This window comes from Perna viridis, chromosome 3 (genome assembly GCF_037379345.1).
Source record: "Perna viridis isolate PV_CMFRI_1.1 ecotype Kerala chromosome 3, ASM3737934v1, whole genome shotgun sequence".
NCBI lineage: Eukaryota > Metazoa > Mollusca > Bivalvia > Mytilida > Mytilidae > Perna > Perna viridis.
In genome coordinates this window covers 44,308,204-44,325,796 of record NC_142447.1, presented here as the reverse complement: position 1 = coordinate 44,325,796, position 17,593 = coordinate 44,308,204, and the positions used below count along the sequence as shown (strand labels likewise).

General features: G+C 33.2%; 1 protein-coding gene across 1 annotated transcript; it reads right to left on the bottom strand.

The window, feature by feature from the left end:
• Nucleotides 1-230: 230 nt before the first annotated feature.
• On the bottom strand, nucleotides 231-2,386 carry LOC148622406 (uncharacterized). Its single transcript, XM_088574044.1, has 2 exons — nucleotides 2,334-2,386; nucleotides 231-1,144 (listed from the first exon to the last, which is right to left on the bottom strand). The coding sequence occupies exon 2, from the start codon at nucleotides 1,124-1,126 to the stop codon at nucleotides 353-355; it is 774 nt and encodes a 257-aa protein (XP_088430170.1). The 5' UTR covers nucleotides 1,127-1,144; nucleotides 2,334-2,386; the 3' UTR covers nucleotides 231-352.
• Between the last annotated feature and the right edge of the window lie 15,207 nt (nucleotides 2,387-17,593).

Genomic DNA, 17,593 nt, shown 5'->3' with positions numbered 1-17,593 from the left:
CCATGCATCCCATTCTGGATCCGTCACTGTGAAACTACTGATCGAACTGATGTTATGAAATTATGGTCGTTTGAATTATTATATTTCAAGAGATATTAGGTAATGGGAGATAAACCTTACTTGTTTTCGAAAAAGAAAACAAACTTGAATCACACTTCGTCTCCCTTTCATATTTGTTTGTGAAAAAGAACAAAAGAAAAATCTCAATTCGTATTATAAGACGATGTTAATGGTCTTTAGATATGTTTTTTAATTTAGAAACCGAAATCAAGCTATACATTCTTGCTTTAAACAGCCTTACTTTAATGCACTGAAACACTTAAATAGTACTGCCTTTATGTTCTTTGATATTTTAATTGTTAACTTGACCATGCACAACGGATACAGAGAAAAATATAAGTCCGGACAGGAACACACTGGCAGCAATTAATCCAAGAGTGTAAAGCACAGCTGAAATTCTCCCATCAAATTTGGCCCTGTCCTCATGACCTGTTCTGTACTCCTCATCTGACCTTTCCATGTAGTGTACACCAGGTAAACAACACAACAAACAGAAGAAAAAGAAACAAGGACAATGTAACACTGCATGAAGTTTGTGATTACATTTATTATGTGGGTTCGGCTCAATAACATAGTCTTTCGGTGCCACTCGTTCCTCTTCCGATAAACGGTTGAAGAAGTATCGTAGTGGTTCGTCAACAACATGCTCAGACACCGGCTCAGGCTTCTCAGACCATGGTGATAACGGTTGTGTGATACAAATTTGATGTCTTTTCGGTGTAGGCGGGCAGGTAAATGCCTTTCTGGTCGGATCGTGAACATTTTCCCATTCTTCACCTATTGACATATTTATTTGACGGGTATAATGGGAAGCATTTGAATGTTTTGACCTCACAGAAAATGTCCTCTGGAAAGAAATCTCAGATGTTGGTGATCCTGGAGATATCGGTGCTTGTTCAGGTTGATGATAAAACGGATTATGATATCCAAAACGTGCCATTTTAGCAGAGTCTGTATCGTTATAAATACTTTGATTGTATATGTTGAAATTTTCTTGTAATTCATCATTAATTTGTAGTCCTAAATTATCATGGCCCAGTGGAGGGGCCGATGGTGTGACTTTCATCTTCTTCTATGTATCTAACTAAATGAATAATGAAATATCATTTACATGAAATAAACTGATACATGGTATTCTCAGTCTTCATCACCATTACAAAAGGTTTTTGGTTTTTCATAACAACTTTATTAAAAGATATGAAGTTTCTATCTCTATCTGAAAGATGAAACCAGATATCTGCCGTGAGTTTTCTCGTTTTACCGGATTTTACTCACTTGTGCGAGCAATGTGACAGGTGCTGCAGGTGGAGCAAAACATGCTAACCCTTCCTGAGCAAGTGGTGTCACTTTCGGAGTCTTCATACTGCAATTGCTTAAGCTTTAAGTGTGCTGTATTCATTTTGTGATATTCAGATTTTTCATTGTATTTTATTCTGTTGTATATGCATTGTGTATGTTGATTGTCTCTTGCATTTTGATGTTCTTTGATTGTCCTCCTGTACTGATGCTTCGGGAGTTTTTGCTGATATTTACACAATGGCCAAAATACATTTATCATATATTTAGATTAAAGTATAATTTTTTTTTGTACAAGTATTATAAGTGTTTGTTTAAACCCCATATCATCTACCCCTTTAAAGAACACACTTGTAGTACGGTTTAAATATATGATATAATGAACATGACATGTCAAAATCTGTATCACATGCGGTATCAAACCTCGACCTATATCAACCCATGGGTCGGTGGCCCATGGGATGATATAGGAGTCTCGGGTTGATGCAGCATGCGATACAGATTTTGATATGTTATATTCAGTATATTTTTTCTGTTCTATACAATCTCATGATATTTGTTATTCAATGATTTTACAATTTTACGCGTTTGTCTTTTTAATAATGATAGTTTTATTAAATATTAATACTTATTGCAGAGAAGAAATAAATTCAGGTTTTAGAAAAGTTCATTGTTTACTAAAATTGATTGAAATATGTTTAATGTTACAGATATTTTGGATGGAAATGAAGTAGTAAATAGCATTGTACGACATGCTCTAGTTTGACAACTGAGAATATATTAACATATTTTCTGATTCGTACGAATATAGAATTAATTACTTTTAACAATAATATCATCTAATATAGCCGTAAGACAAAACCAGGATAATCTAAATATTTAAACACTATGCTGGTAATCATATTTGTGCTTGAAATTGAAGTATACGTATTATTTTAAGCTTAAAAGAAGTTTTATACCTGAAAGAGTTGACTTACCTGTTAGGACTATAATTTTCTTCTTAATGTGTGAATCATGTCCTTCCTTTATCGCAAATGATTACCTATACATCATTTGGGGCGTTAGAAATATTTCATTGGTTAATTTCACTTGAATAATGCATATCTTCGTGTTTTGCTTGTTTTAAGGTTTGACAGGAAATAAACAGATTCAGGGAAAACAATGGCAGATTTAGCCAACGGATAATATTTTTAATTATCAGTGATGATTAAGTTCCCTAGTTTATTAGACAGGAATGCTCTATGAACAAAATACTATGGAGTTCTACGACATCTTAATTTAATATACTACATGAAAAGTAGTAAATTCATGAAGTAATTGGAAACTTTATTTTTTCAGCGTTTAGAAGTGTCTTCTTTTTTTCAGTATAATAAAAGAGTAATCAAGGAAACCAGGGTTATAGCGGTAATCAAAAGAATGTAATCCAGGGACAAAGACCAGACATGGAAAACATACACAACAAAGAACATAAAGTAACTAAATACCGTGTTGTTTTACACAATTTTGTTGCTCACAAAACAAAATATTCGGAATATCTAATTTAAAATTGACTTATTTGTTTTTGAGTTAGTGGTGTTGCTTATAGACAGTTATAACCAATGTATTATCATGAGTGAATTTTATTGTGTGTTTGTTTGTTTGTTTGTTTGTTGGGGTTTAACGCCCGAGCAGCAATATTTCAGTTATATTAAGGAGATGAAGATGAAGTGGATGACAAAATGAACATGAAATGATGAAATGAAAAATGGGATGGGACACAAGGATAATGGGGTCGAGAAATTCTGATTGCCACTGGAAATAGGGAGAGGTGGGTAGAATCGGGCAATTTATCCTACTGTGGCGGAGCCCTATGGTTCCTACTCCGGGAGAATACCACAGTAGGTTTTTTTAACGTGCGAGGAACGTGGCATCTTTCCCAACACGGTGCACCACTATGGTTTGTGGTCAGGTTTTCCGTATTATAGCCTGACAACCCCAGCATGTAACACGCCAGGGGTACCCCATTCCACCACCTGGGGCACACAACCCAGTTGCTCTGTGGTCAGAGCGCCCTAGCCCCTGGCTAGGGTTCTGAGCAATTTTACGACAAGCTTAGCGCTGCTGCAGGCCTATTCTTTTGACACCCGGACCTGCACGGGTCTATTGTATATTTGTTTGTTGTTTCAATTCATAAGTGTATTTGCTTTAAAAGGGGACGGATACACTAGTTAAATACCACCGCAGGTTTCATGCACATGTCCACGGCCAGGTATCTGCCTTTGTGTTATAATAATACATTTCAGTCTGTTTACATGGATTTATTTTTTTGTGGCCGAGGCTTTCCAGAGCTTGCTTAAAGGTGTATCTACACCTGTTGATGACCATATGTTGACAATTTATGGTATTTACTATTTTAGATTTAGGTTATACACTGGTTTTACCATATCCGTTATATTACTTTTCCATCATAATCGGAAAAAAACATATTTCAGAAAAAATGCTCCCAGTTTTTAGTAGAGTCCGAGTTGTTCATTTACTTTTGTTACTTTGTATGTATTTTTTAATTATTTTATGTTTTTTGTTGTTTGTATCTGTTTCCCTTGCCTGGTCTCCATCCCTGGATTACATTCTTTTGATTCCCGCTAGAATCTTGCTTCCCTTGATTAGTCTTTAATGAATGAACTACTGAATGATTTCTCAAGTTAATATAGTTGAAAAAAGGTGTCCATTTCCTAATTTTTTGTTTAGCTCTGCGAATAAACTTTATCGAACAATCGAAGAGAACGCTATAATCGAAATGACTAAAGTACTTCCAAATGACTTTATGAAAGCTTTGGAAATACTTGTAATAAAAATGTGGGATATTTTGTTTAGCATTACCTCCGGTGCCTTTTCTGCTTCTTGTGAATAGGATCAAATTCTGATATTAGTTATTATCGAACAGATTACGTGTAAATAAAGCCTCATTACGGGAGATTTAAACCATAGAAAACGAATCTCTTAGTAAATACTTTCAAAAGGTCCCGAGTTCCGCGAACCACGCTCCATAAATTGGAATTATAACTTTAAAGTTCTTATAAATGCCGTGGAGGACTACGCAAGAAAATGGATAAAACGAGAACAAGAATGCGACATCAGTTTTCACCGATCCCGATGTGGCAAAACATTGTCTACTATACATGACAATATGTTGTTGTACCAGCAGACAAAGCCCAAAACAACATTTTGTTTTGTCTGCAAAACGTATCACACAAATTGTTTATTATAAGAGATAGACGTAGATAATAATAATAGTAATAAGATCTTTACTACCGCTACAGAAGAGATAGTGGAAAAGCAAAAAATTGATATCCTCTTTTGGTATCTCTACCGAATACGATCATTGTAATCTGCCATCTATATACTGGATTCCTAAACTTCACAAGAATCAATACAAAAAAACGCTGGCTCTGCAAAATGTACCACCAAACCTCTTCTCAAAACTTCTAACTTCTATACTCACAGCTGTCAAAAAGTGTCTCCGGTTCTACCACGACACCTGTTGCTCCCGTAGCGGTATCAATTGAATGTGGATCCTGAAAAATTTGAAAGATAACATGAAAGCTCTCAATTCAAGATTATTATCCAAATAAAATAGCATTAAAACCTATGTTTTTTTTAACTCTTTATATTTCTATTCCCTATTTCTTAGTAAAAATCACAACTCAAAAACATTATACATCGTTGTTAGTGTGAAGTCAGCCACATATCTTGACCTACAGTTAGAGATCGATGGTGAAGGAAAACTATTTAGCAAACTATACGAGAAACGCGGTGACTTTTCATTCAGAATTGTCAACTTTCCTTTCATCTCTGGCAACAACCCTTCAGCACCTGCGTATGGAGTTTTCATATCACAACTCATACGTTATGCCAGAGCTCACCGTACCTACACAGACTTTGTGTATCGCGCTAGACGTCTTACAATTTGGCCTCTTGTACAGGGTTATCTGCTACAAGATTGAAGTCATCACTGTAGAAGTTCTATGGTCATCATCATGAACTCGTGGATCGTTACGGTGTATCCATCTGCATCATGAAAACTGATTTGTTCAACGTGTCATAATTTCCTTTCCTTTCCGTTTGTCTTCCCTGGACTTAACGTTTATGAGAACTCGGCGGGTGTTTCTAGAAAAACAGAGGACACTTACCCTACCGGTGCCCGTGTGGTCCTTACTTCCAGTTCTTTTGTGGAGTCGGAGTTGCTCATTTACTGCTGTTGCTTCGTACGTATTAGTTCGGTTATCTTATTGTCTTTGTTGTGTTTGTCTGTTTTCCATGTCTGGTCTTTGTCCCTGGATGACATTCTATTGATTTCCGTTAGAATCTTGGCTTCCTTGACTACTCTTGAGCGAAGATCCGCTTTGTACAAGGAAGTTTTCTGGTATGGTATTGCGAGTTTATACATGTGTACCCTTTTGCTATTATCGTCAAAGTGTTTTTTTTAATTAAAAGTGTATTTCAGCCATTATTAGTGACAAAATACATTCTAACCTCTCTTTTCCTAAAAGAGAGAAAATGAAAAAGTTACGAATATTTTGAAAACAAATACATGTCTTGCAGTTTGACTTCCACTATATCAAACACGGTCTTTTAAAGTAATCAAAATAAGTAAAGCCATGTCATGTCGGTCTATTATAAACATGCTTTTTGAAAGAAACACACTGCTGCAAAAAGTTGGTAATGACGATTTTTTACTTGAATAAAAACTCCATTTATCTTAGAAGAAAAACAGTGGTTATCTTTCTTTCTACGGTGTGTATCAAGATTTGTACAGCCTATAGATCTGTTACTGTTAAGGCGTTCTGAATATCATAGTTGGATCTCTTTTTGTAAAAAAAAAACAAATAAAATAAAATGAAATAAAAAAAATAAATAAATAAATAAAAAATACATAATATAAAAGAAAAACTGTTTGGTATTGATAAATTAGAATGGATTGGGAATGCGTTTTATGATAGAAAGAGTAATCAAAAGTATAGCGGTAGTCAAAAGACTGTAATCCAGGGACAAAGACCAGACATGAAAAACAGACATACACAACAAAGAACATAAAGTTACTAAAATCATACATACAAAGTAACAAAAGCAAATGAGCATCTCGGGCTCCACTAAAACCTGGGAGCATGGACCAGGTGCACCGGTAGGGTAAGCGTTTTCTGCTTTTCTGGTGCAGATGGATACACCATAACGATCCATGAGAAATGAGCCAAATGGTAATAAGCTTCGTACTTTTCGAATATATAAGAATGAGTTGTTTACAGATTTTTATGTAAAGAATGTTTTGAACAGACAGCATAGAAGGATATTCTAGCAAATTTTAGAAGTGGTTGTTTTCGTTTATCTTTTGAAACTAGGCGATATACCAGGCCAAAGGTTCCATTGAATCAACGTTTTTATATATATTGTAATAATAACTATATTACAAACCAGCATTTTTTTTTCATTAACTTGTGATTTTTATTCTGACATTTGATCTATTTTATTTGATAAAGCGAGTCAATTTAATAAAGGATTTTCTATTAAGGGATAACCTTATTTTTTCTTATGACAAATGTAAAGATCCAACTTTTTTTTGGCCAAAACTATATATCATATGTTTTATCGCAGAAAATATTGGGTTTTATAACCTTATATGTTTGTACATATACACGAATAAAGTGTCTCGTATATCAAATATGGTTGGGAACCAATATTTTAAGTGTACTGTAATTTGTATCCCGTACTGTATGTATTTGTAATTGTATTGGTATGTAATACTATAGTAAAATTTTCATATTCTGATATTGTGTTACAATTTAGAATTGACAATTTTATTTAATTTAACCTGACCACAGAGATATAAAAAATCCCTAAATTATCGGATATTGATCTTGTCTGAGTTGGCGCAAAATCATTTTGTATTAAAACATGAAAAATAAATAGTGTAATTGCACAACGTCAGAAATATCCAAAATTCTACCAAAACAGGTAATTTTCTCACCGTTGGGGAGTGACGATATTCCTGTGTTTCACAGTCATTTTGTACCCTTTATAAACAAAGTTTAACGTATATATCGTAGAGGTACAATTTTAGTTCTGTATCATATCTGGTAAAGCAGCCAATTTCCGTATTTTCACGTTTTTTTTCTAAAATGTTGCCATCACAATCATAGCTTGTCGTGTTACAAAAGTTTTTATCCATTTTGAATGGGATAAGTTTATTATTTATTTTATTGACATAATTAGCAAAAGGACTTTGAATTTCTTATTTTCACTTAATTTCAACGGAAAAAACTCGTCTACAACTTAACATGATTGGTTATATTTAAAAATCTGGATTCAAAAACATTAACTGCATAGATATTACTGCATCTTTGTTTTGATCAGAGCTTAACCTTCAAAATAATCAATTTGTCCTTTTGATGGCTTCAATTGAAGTCAGTCTAACAGATCGAAAAATGAACTTGGTGAAATGAGATAGAATTAGTTCAGCTACAGATTTGAGCTTTCAACCCTTACGAGAGAGCATCGTGTTTAACAATGGTTTGTTTTGGTTTTAAGTAACGCATGTGTGTTCTATTAAAGCTATAAATTTTGTATTTAAGTTCATTCCATTTGCTTCGTTGCTTAGTTCCTCGGTCTATTTGCTCTATATTCTGGTATGAATTCTCAATTATAATTGTAGGATAGTCGAATTAACAGCACATAAAAAATCATATGATCATCACCTAGTATAAAACCTAATTATACATATTTTTTTATTATTATTTCGATTCTTGGAATAGACAAAATGTTTTATCAGCGATAAATACAGTAAAGACCTACCACCCACGAGTAACTAGAAGATATAAATCAATGTGAAAGACAGACTATGTGCTTCTTGAAGATTCCGAGAAGTTATACGTATAACTAAAACGTACGTTGATCGATTAGCCAAATCTAGTTTCTTAAAACCAGACAGAAAAAGATATCTTGGTATGTCTCCGCTTTTTTGAATGCGTTGAGCTTTTGTGTTCTTATTGAAATTATTCAAGCTGTAATTTAGCAAAATAAAACTTTAACTGCTAAGTGTAGGAAGTGTCAGCAGATACAGGCTAAAAACCACTAATTCCACTTCCCATAGGCTTCTATGCTAATTTCACAATATTCAATGGCTTCTCTGGACTTTACCTTAACTTTAACCTGCAGAGGACTATATATCAGCATGATTCTACATATGTCAGCTCACAATCCTCAGAATGGCATGTGGGGTTAGCAGACTTGCAGTGCAGTACTGGTCACCGGAAGTGAAGGGTCTATAAATAGCATGGGAAATCCCAGTGTTTTCACAAGATAGCGGTATATTTAAAAATCATTATGGAGATTAGGTTTCACATCACAAGAAGCAAAATGTACCTATAAAATGTACAGAAATGTTTTTCCTTTCAGAAACTGTTTAAATATTTTTAATAAGATGAGAACTTTTTTCACAGCACTATGAGGAACAGGGGTAATTTCTGCGTAGGACTATTTTTGCGTACGTTCCAAATGCTCATTGGTTGAATTGGTGGTCTGTAACCTACACGCTTATTAAAAAAAGCAAGATATATTGTGAACAGAACTTAGAGAAAAGCATTTTCAAAACCTTAGTAGTGACTTCAATCGAATAAAGCTAGCTTTTCTATGCATTCTGTAAAAAATTGTTAAAATATCAATGCGTCAAGGTATGTTAAGTGTATAACTAAACTTCTAGATTATTTATTTGTTTGGCAGCAGTTTGAGCTATGTTCAGTATTTCAAATACACGAAACTAATTAAAAACATTTGCAGTATTTAGTTTAAAAAAATCAGAACATTTCAATGGCCATAACTTTCATATGCCACAACCCATTTGACTTATCTTAAGTGTCATACTGCGTGATTCTTTGTTCCTTTATGCATTTCTAGATACGACACTGTCAGAACAGTTAACGTTGAGTACAAATAAGTCTGCATCATGTTTATCCTTTTAAAGATTTAAATAATATATTAACTCCAAATTCAATGAACGTATCGTTAATTCTACTAATCGATAGACGCAAACTTATTACCTTTCCTATATGAAGTAAAAACTTGCATCATAATTCAGCTTTATTCTTCTGCTTCAGTGACAAGAACCCTTTCTCAATATTATTGTAAAGTATTATTGTGCCAATGTGATGTGTTTTAATACATGCTTCGTACTAACTAAAGGTTTACACAAACCTAATACTTGACAGGTGTCGACGTTATATGTAATAAGCATTAAATGGCAAAATAAAAAAGAGAAATTAATATCTTTTCGACAGCTAATTTTCTGCTGAACAGAAATCGTAATATGTTTAGCTTTTCCAACAAGAAAGGGACTATTATGATGAAAAACCTTTACTTACATGTACAGGTTATCTTGCAATCAAAATATATTTACATTTTCAAATTCCAATTGTTTACCACTTTTTGAGTACTTCTTATAAAATATGAAAATAATTCAGGAAGATTATTTGATAAATCGCATCAATTATCAAGGTGATTAAGATAAAGAAAAAAATAGTTTGTATTACATTAAGGTAGTTTTAAAAGGTTTTATTTCCGAAACATTACAATATTTCCTATAGTTTTATTAGACTAAAATTCTTAAATTCTTGAATTAAAAAAAAACATTTTACTTGGTGTGCTTATCATATTGTGCATATTTTAATCAGTATCGAACTATTCCGTTTAAGACTTTTTTTTGGAACGTAAATAGTGTTGCAATGTAACACAAGGACATAGAACAGGAACATATAAACAAGCAAGCGAAATTGATGTGAAAAAAATACAGAAAAACCGGATGCAAAAGACCCAATAACCAAGTACTGTTCGTATAGTATATATAGGGAAGTAGAACACTGTGATCGAGTAACTATGAAATGACAACATTGGTCGTACATTTACACAATCCTGCTGCAAAGTATAATCTGTTATAAGTTAGAAAAATGTCAGCACAGTATTAACTAGTACATTTATTAGAGTTGAGATGCGAAAAAGCTGACAAAATGCTACCACAAACAGAAGAAATTTTACTTTTAAGGAATAAATTTAACGCTAATTAGCATACAGTTTAGATGTGAAATTTCTCCACTCATTGAATTAAGCAAGCATGCGATTGTTGCGATGGATTAAAAGATTTGCGTGACATCATCATACTTCGATTTCTCTTTTACACAGATTGATAAAACATATAAGACAATTTTACAAGTGAAACATTAATAGCATACAAAATAATTAAACACTTTTAAATTATTCAAAAATAAATGTTCCTTATGTGGTTAGCACATAAGTCAATGCTCATAGTCTATAGAATGGCTTCTGCATGTCCGGCTGTGGTTAAGAGTAATCAAGGTAACCAAGATTCTAGCGGAAATCAAAAGAATGTAACCCAGGGACAAAGACCAGACATGGAAAACAGACAAACACAATAAAGAACATAAAGTAACTAAAATAATATATAAAAAGTAACAAAATTAATTGAAAAGCTCGGACTCCACTAAAAACTGAGAGCATGGACCAGGTACACAGGTAGTGTAAGCGTCTTCTGCTTGTCTAGAAACACCCGCCGAGTTACTCATAAAAAGTCAAGCCCGGGGTACACGAAAGAGGAAAGGAAAACTATGACACGTTGAACAAATCAGTTTTCATGGTGCAGGAGGATGATGACGACCATAAAACTTCTGTAGTGAGGACTTCAATCTTGTAGCAACATAACCCCTGTTCCACACGCCTAATTACAAGAAGTCTAGCGTGATACAAAAAGTCTGCGTAGTTTCAGCAAGCTCTGGCATAACGTATGAGTTGGTATGAAAACTCCATACGCAGGTGCTGAAGGAATGTTGCCAGAGATGAAAGGAAAGTTGACAATTCTAAATGAAAAGTCATCACGTTTGTCGTAAAGGAAAGTTAATAGTTTTCCTTTACCGTCGATTTCTAAGTGTGGGTCAAGAAATGAGGCTGACTTCACTGTGTCTGAAGTATCCTTTATTTCAAGACCTTTGGGGTAGATGTATCAAATCCAAGAAACCTGGATGTTTTATTTAAAAAAAGTTAAATATAGGTGCACCTAGTCAATGATCCCAACTTGAGTGAACTCCTAATTGTCAATTTACTTTTAGTTTTCTGTGGGTTTTTCCCGTTTTCAAAAATATATTTCTTGTTTTTCGTTTATGCTTACCGGTTTTTATTGCTCTTGTCCTTATTCCTTTATCGTAGATTGTTGATATTTTCGTTCCCGAGTACTTCATAAATAAAATTGAGTTTTATAGGGGATATCAAGTTATTTTTCTTTTCCAATATTTAATAAGCTCATTTTGTTTTCATTTGTTTCATGAGTTAATGATGTTCTACCTCTGATGATAATATATAAATAAATAGGCTCTTTCCAAAAGCCAGCATTTTGTTAGAAATATCAATTGAATGCGAATAAATCAGAATTGTGTGAAAGTATCTCAATTTATTTAATCATATAGTTTTGAATAAAAAATGAAACTTTATACATCATTACTTTAACTCATCTATTCTTAGCAGCATTTCTGTGATGTAGACAGCAATGTCGGTAATTAAATCTGGGTGCGTTACGGATCGAAAATTTCAGATCCGCTCACACATTAAATTCAATATCCAAAATGGAAATTGAATTAATCTAATAGAGATACGGTCATATTGAATAACGAAAAAACAACTTGTGCGTTAAAACTGAACTAACCAGATTTCCTCCAGTTTCAATACCATGATGCCTTATCTTTTCAATTTTCAATCCTGAGAATAATATTTCCTCCAGCACATTTTGTATGAATACATCACATCGTGTTATAAAATATGACATGGCTCAACTGACAACATCAGACAAGAGATGAGGTTAACAAACTTATGACTAACAAAGACAGACGTATACAATGCAACTGAAAAAATACTGACTGATGGTAAAAACTGAAAAGTAAATATAAAACAATAACAGTAGAAAATCAAAGTACTCATGTACTGAATCCATTTATATAGATCGTTTGAATTCTTACTCCTCAAATTATCGTCAAATTGCAAAGATAAGAGATTAAAGAAAAACAGGGATCGAATTCAAACGTATCTTAACACAAGCTTAGTGTTGTAAAATGTTAATATTTAATTCATTGATTTAATACGTTTATATATTAACCCTTCTGTTTACGAAGGACATAAAAAAGTAGACATACCAAAAATACAAAATTGACGATGCATCGTAGCAGTGCATCAGTTTGCGTATCATTCAGGTTCGGGGTTGATTTACATGATGAATGAACACAAAACTCTCCGACATATTGCGTAATTGAACTACAAACTTCTAGTTGGACTTTCCCAGTTTCTACATTCAACTTATCGACCTCCAGGTCGAAACTGTCTGTCTACAGGTTATCGCATAAACACGTATGTGTCATTTAAAACGATAATTTCAATAATCATATATGGTGCACGAAACAATAGCCATGCACTGTGAGGTCCTGTAGCACCTACAGCTCTATTACTATAACAAATGACAAAAGATACAAAATTGACGATGCATCATAGCAATGCGATAGTCAAATAGAATGATTATAACAAAAAGCAATATCAAAAGATGATAACTTGACACGATTCCTGAGAAATGCATTATCGAAATTCCTGTGCCACCGTCTAAGCAAAGTTTTATTTTTGCTCGTCATCTCCGGACTTCTGATATCACCAGGCGGTAACCATTATAAAATATACGACACAGATGGTGATACATCAGAATGGTTTCTATGGTTTTGCTGCCCTTTTGTTAAAAAAAGTTGAAAAAAAATATATAAATAATAATAATAATAATAATAATAATAATAATAATAATAATGATTGAGAGACAAATAATTGCATGGAACCCCTTTCTTTAAGTAAGTTTCTTGATTGGGACCACTGTCTCCTTTTTGTAACTATTTGGATCCGCCAGGGCCTGCTTGAAATGTCTAGAGACAGACTTTACAATTGGCACTGAGGATTCTTCTTAATATTTCATTTCTATGATTAATGACTATTGATAATCTCATAGGGGCTTCATTTCTAGCTAAACATCAAATTGTTAATTAAACCAATTGTATGCAACTTAAATATATCGACAGTGAATGACCAGTTTATTCGGGTAAATGCATATAAATGAACAAGTACAGTTTATTGACATAAATAACATAGAATTAAAATTGATATATCAGAAATACCTATAAAGTGGACCTTACAATCTGCACTTATGTCCTTACTTATATGCCAATGGGACTACTTTCCTGCGGTAGTATAAGATAATTACAGATGCTAACAGGCTTTACAAATCTAAAGGCTCCAGCGATTGTTCTATCAATTCTGATCTTCGATCTTCACTGATAAAAACAAACTGATATTTTACAAGTAAATAGATAATGAAATAAAAAAATGAGACAGAATAATGAACACCAAAACTAGGGAAAATACACAGAACACTATAACTATATAGTAACCTGGTCACCTCCAAATAATTAAAGTAGGGACCACGTGCTAAGGTGTGGTAAGTTTCCTGTTTATTCGGTCGGGTAGTATTCAGTAGACAAATAGTAGAACTCAACCTTCAATATGAATTTGTCGCGTCTTTTTCGTAGATTACAGTTGTTGCTGGACGAATAAGATTCGTTTTACCTATTATATGGGTCTGTTATAAGTGTAACCGACATACTATTCTCTGAATGGAAATTTTTCGTTCACATCGTATACATCAATTTATTATTTATCATCTGAAACAATGAATTATCATTCTTCACAAACGAAAATAGAGCTTGCAAATCAATTGAATCATTCAGGGAATATTACTTACCTACGTTATAGTATAATTTTGTAGATAATAATGTTGATATGTATAAATACTGTAAGCCTGTTGTCAATTGTTGTAAATACCGTAGAAACAATGAATATCAATGTTGGTTTTTGTTTCCCCTGGATGATAAATGGCTATATACCGAGTAATAATGGTTGCTGTAACTGTTTGAATTGCAACTTCAATTAAAGACGATGGGTAAAGTGCATAATTATCGTAATTATCCAAACCATGAAGCGCTTTACTGTTATTAAATCTCTCTTTCTGTTTGGCGAATGATAACATGGAATTGATGAGGTTTTTTGTTTTTTTACAGAAGAGTAAAAATCTTTCAATATTGGCCTACTTTAGCTGTAATAAGCATGTTTACGTAACGTTTTATGTGACAAATGGATCACTGATTGTTGTAGATTATGACTTTTTCTAATTTCACCAGGCAGCAGTACTATCGATAATAGCCGATCCTCATTACATTTCAACGACATATGTGCAGTTTTTATAGCTATGTTTGTCTTTCTAAGAAAATTTCGAATACTTAATTTCTTGTGTGTTCTTTTCGTTAAACGTATGAAGGAACAAGAACAGTGGTAATGGAAGCAATTTATAAATATCGTGAGCTCAGTAGAACCACAACTACATATGGTTTTGCACTTTGTATATGATAATAAATAACGCCTGCTCTTATACAGTAAAACTATCTTATACCAGTATTTATTTTGGAATTAAAAAAACCCTTTTTTTTATAGTACACAGGCTGTCGTCCCATCGGTCTTTTCGCTGATCAAATATAAGTATAAGCTCTCACTGTCAACAGTACTAAAGGTGACTATGATTTATATCACCTATCATTATCTACACTGAAGTCCGTAATTGGTACTTTAACTGACGATCTACTCAAAAATCGACACTGATAATGCTAAAATTATAGATGATACTGTATGTTAGGACCTTAAACCTAAACATATACACTTACATAAAGATTCTATTAATGTAGTAGTGGATAAAACCCAATGCTCTTTGAAGTGTTAAACAGATAGAGAAGAAAAACCTTTTTGTTAGTTCAACGACCAAATATCTGAGGGATGTTTATATCAACTTAGTAATCTAGCTAATATCTTGGGTCTGCAACAGCTTATCAATGCTTTTTTTCTCGCCAATGTGTGTAATAGACATATGTCTCTATCGAAAGAATAACGTCATGAAATAATCCCAGACATAATTTGACCGTGTTCTATATAATATATGCGGCCTTAATGGTTGAGCCGGAATATGTCATGAAGCTTGAATACTTTATGGATTTTGTAATGACATCATCATCCCGTGATAAACATTTGATAAGCTCAGCGAGTAAGATTACTAGCAACATGTTACTTCCTTTTGTAAGGCCTTAGAATATTTGTAGACTCATTGTAATCCTATAGTTTAGTAAACTAAAAAAAAAGAGAAACCCACAAAAAAACCCACGATAAAAAATGAATCGAAAGAAATCAGATACAAATATGCACGCATAATACTAAAAAAAATCGATTTTTCTGGGGATTAAAAATTAAATTACATAAGGATTCTGCAATATGCATGTTGACAAGAAGATGTTATTATTGCATGCATTTAATGTCACATGAAAGTTACATTACAGATAAACAAACCAACAAATGTACGTCTGATATTTCGTATTAAGTAATTTGATAATTGGAATGATTTTTACCGACTTCCTATTATATTTAATTCGCTGTATCTTTTTTGAAAAATACTTGGAGATACGCCCATGTACTCTAGCAATTAAGATTAATTAAAATGCGAGGTATTTCCGCAGATGAAATGTTAAAACTCATCATGGAATGGTTGGACAGCTTCATACAATACTTTAACGTATATATATATGAAAAGTATATATGACCCAGACTTAACAGAATATTGACTAGCACACGCAACCCGCCGTTAATCAACCTCAAGTACACCGAATCCATCTTTTCAGACGCCCTTTAATTTACAACACCGACAATAGGAACCTTTGTTGCTTTACCCACGGTCAATTATACTTTATAGGACACTGAAAAATAACTTAAAGGTTTATTCTCTCGGATTGTGTCATCCCTATCGTAACCCTTTTGTATCAAGATAACCTGGATAATAGAACAGAGCAGGTCGTACTGGTGTTTAAACCACCTATTTAGTCGTAAGAGAGTGTTAAAAGCTAGCGGTACGGGCACCTTATTCCAAATTTCAATAGGATTTGATACGTATCGTGAGGTTTATACTTAATCTGTGGATTGATGGAGGGTTGACCTTTGACATGAGCGCTATTTTTCAATTGAAGAAATCGGAAAGTTGAACTTATATTGAGCAACAGAATCCGCCACAACATGGACACAAGTGTAGGGAAGGTATTCCAACATAGCGATTCCGTGTAATATTTACGTATTAAAATGACATTAGTTTACCATTAGAATAGCAAAGATTGTTTTCAAACTATAGTAGCTAACAAGGCGATAATATACCTTTCTCATGATAATTAAAATATCACCTGCAATTTGAAGTGGCACTCGGGTTCGGTAAAAATAACACCATGTGTTTATGAGAAGAAGAAAAACACGGTTTATCGCGCAGTCATTAAAAACCATTTAAATACAATTTAGACCTTTATTCGCCTTTCACGATGCAGTAATTACAGATAGTGTACATCTAGTAAACATAAAGGATGACCATGACATTGTTTATGATTATGACAATTCTTGTCAAAGTTGTGACATGGTCAAAATGAAAAGAAATCTGATTGTCATACTTTTATAAAGACAGCTAAATGACACATTCATTTGACTGAAAACCTAGAGAATGTGTCTTCTCGTTCAAGAATTAACACGGTTTATGATTGAAAGTACAACATTTAATGCATTAAGCTAAAACCTCTTTATCTTATCTCAAAGTAAATCAATGTCTCATCCAACCAACAAAGAATATATTATGACGAAGCAGGTTTGAATTGATTGCATTTTATTTATCATACATTAACTCATTAATTTTTAATTAATTCGTGATGAAATGTAGACGTGATAATGAAAAGTTGCTGATAATTCTGGTTTTATCTGTCACTGCATTTTGGAGAAGAGGGTTGCACATTTCTATATCATGTAAAAAGTAGGTTTTCATTCAGTTTAATGCATTTCTACAATTCAAAGGTGTTTTCTGTACAGAAATTAATTTATTGAACAATACAGAGTGCACCTTCTTTTCCATACCAGAATTACAGTGCAATGTATAGAAAGCCACCGACTCAGCCATTCTCAAACACCATTAAACATAAAAATCAAACGACAGTATAAATACTGAAACAGTACAAAGGTTACGTTCACTTCAGTACACAGAAGGGCTAGCCGATTAGAT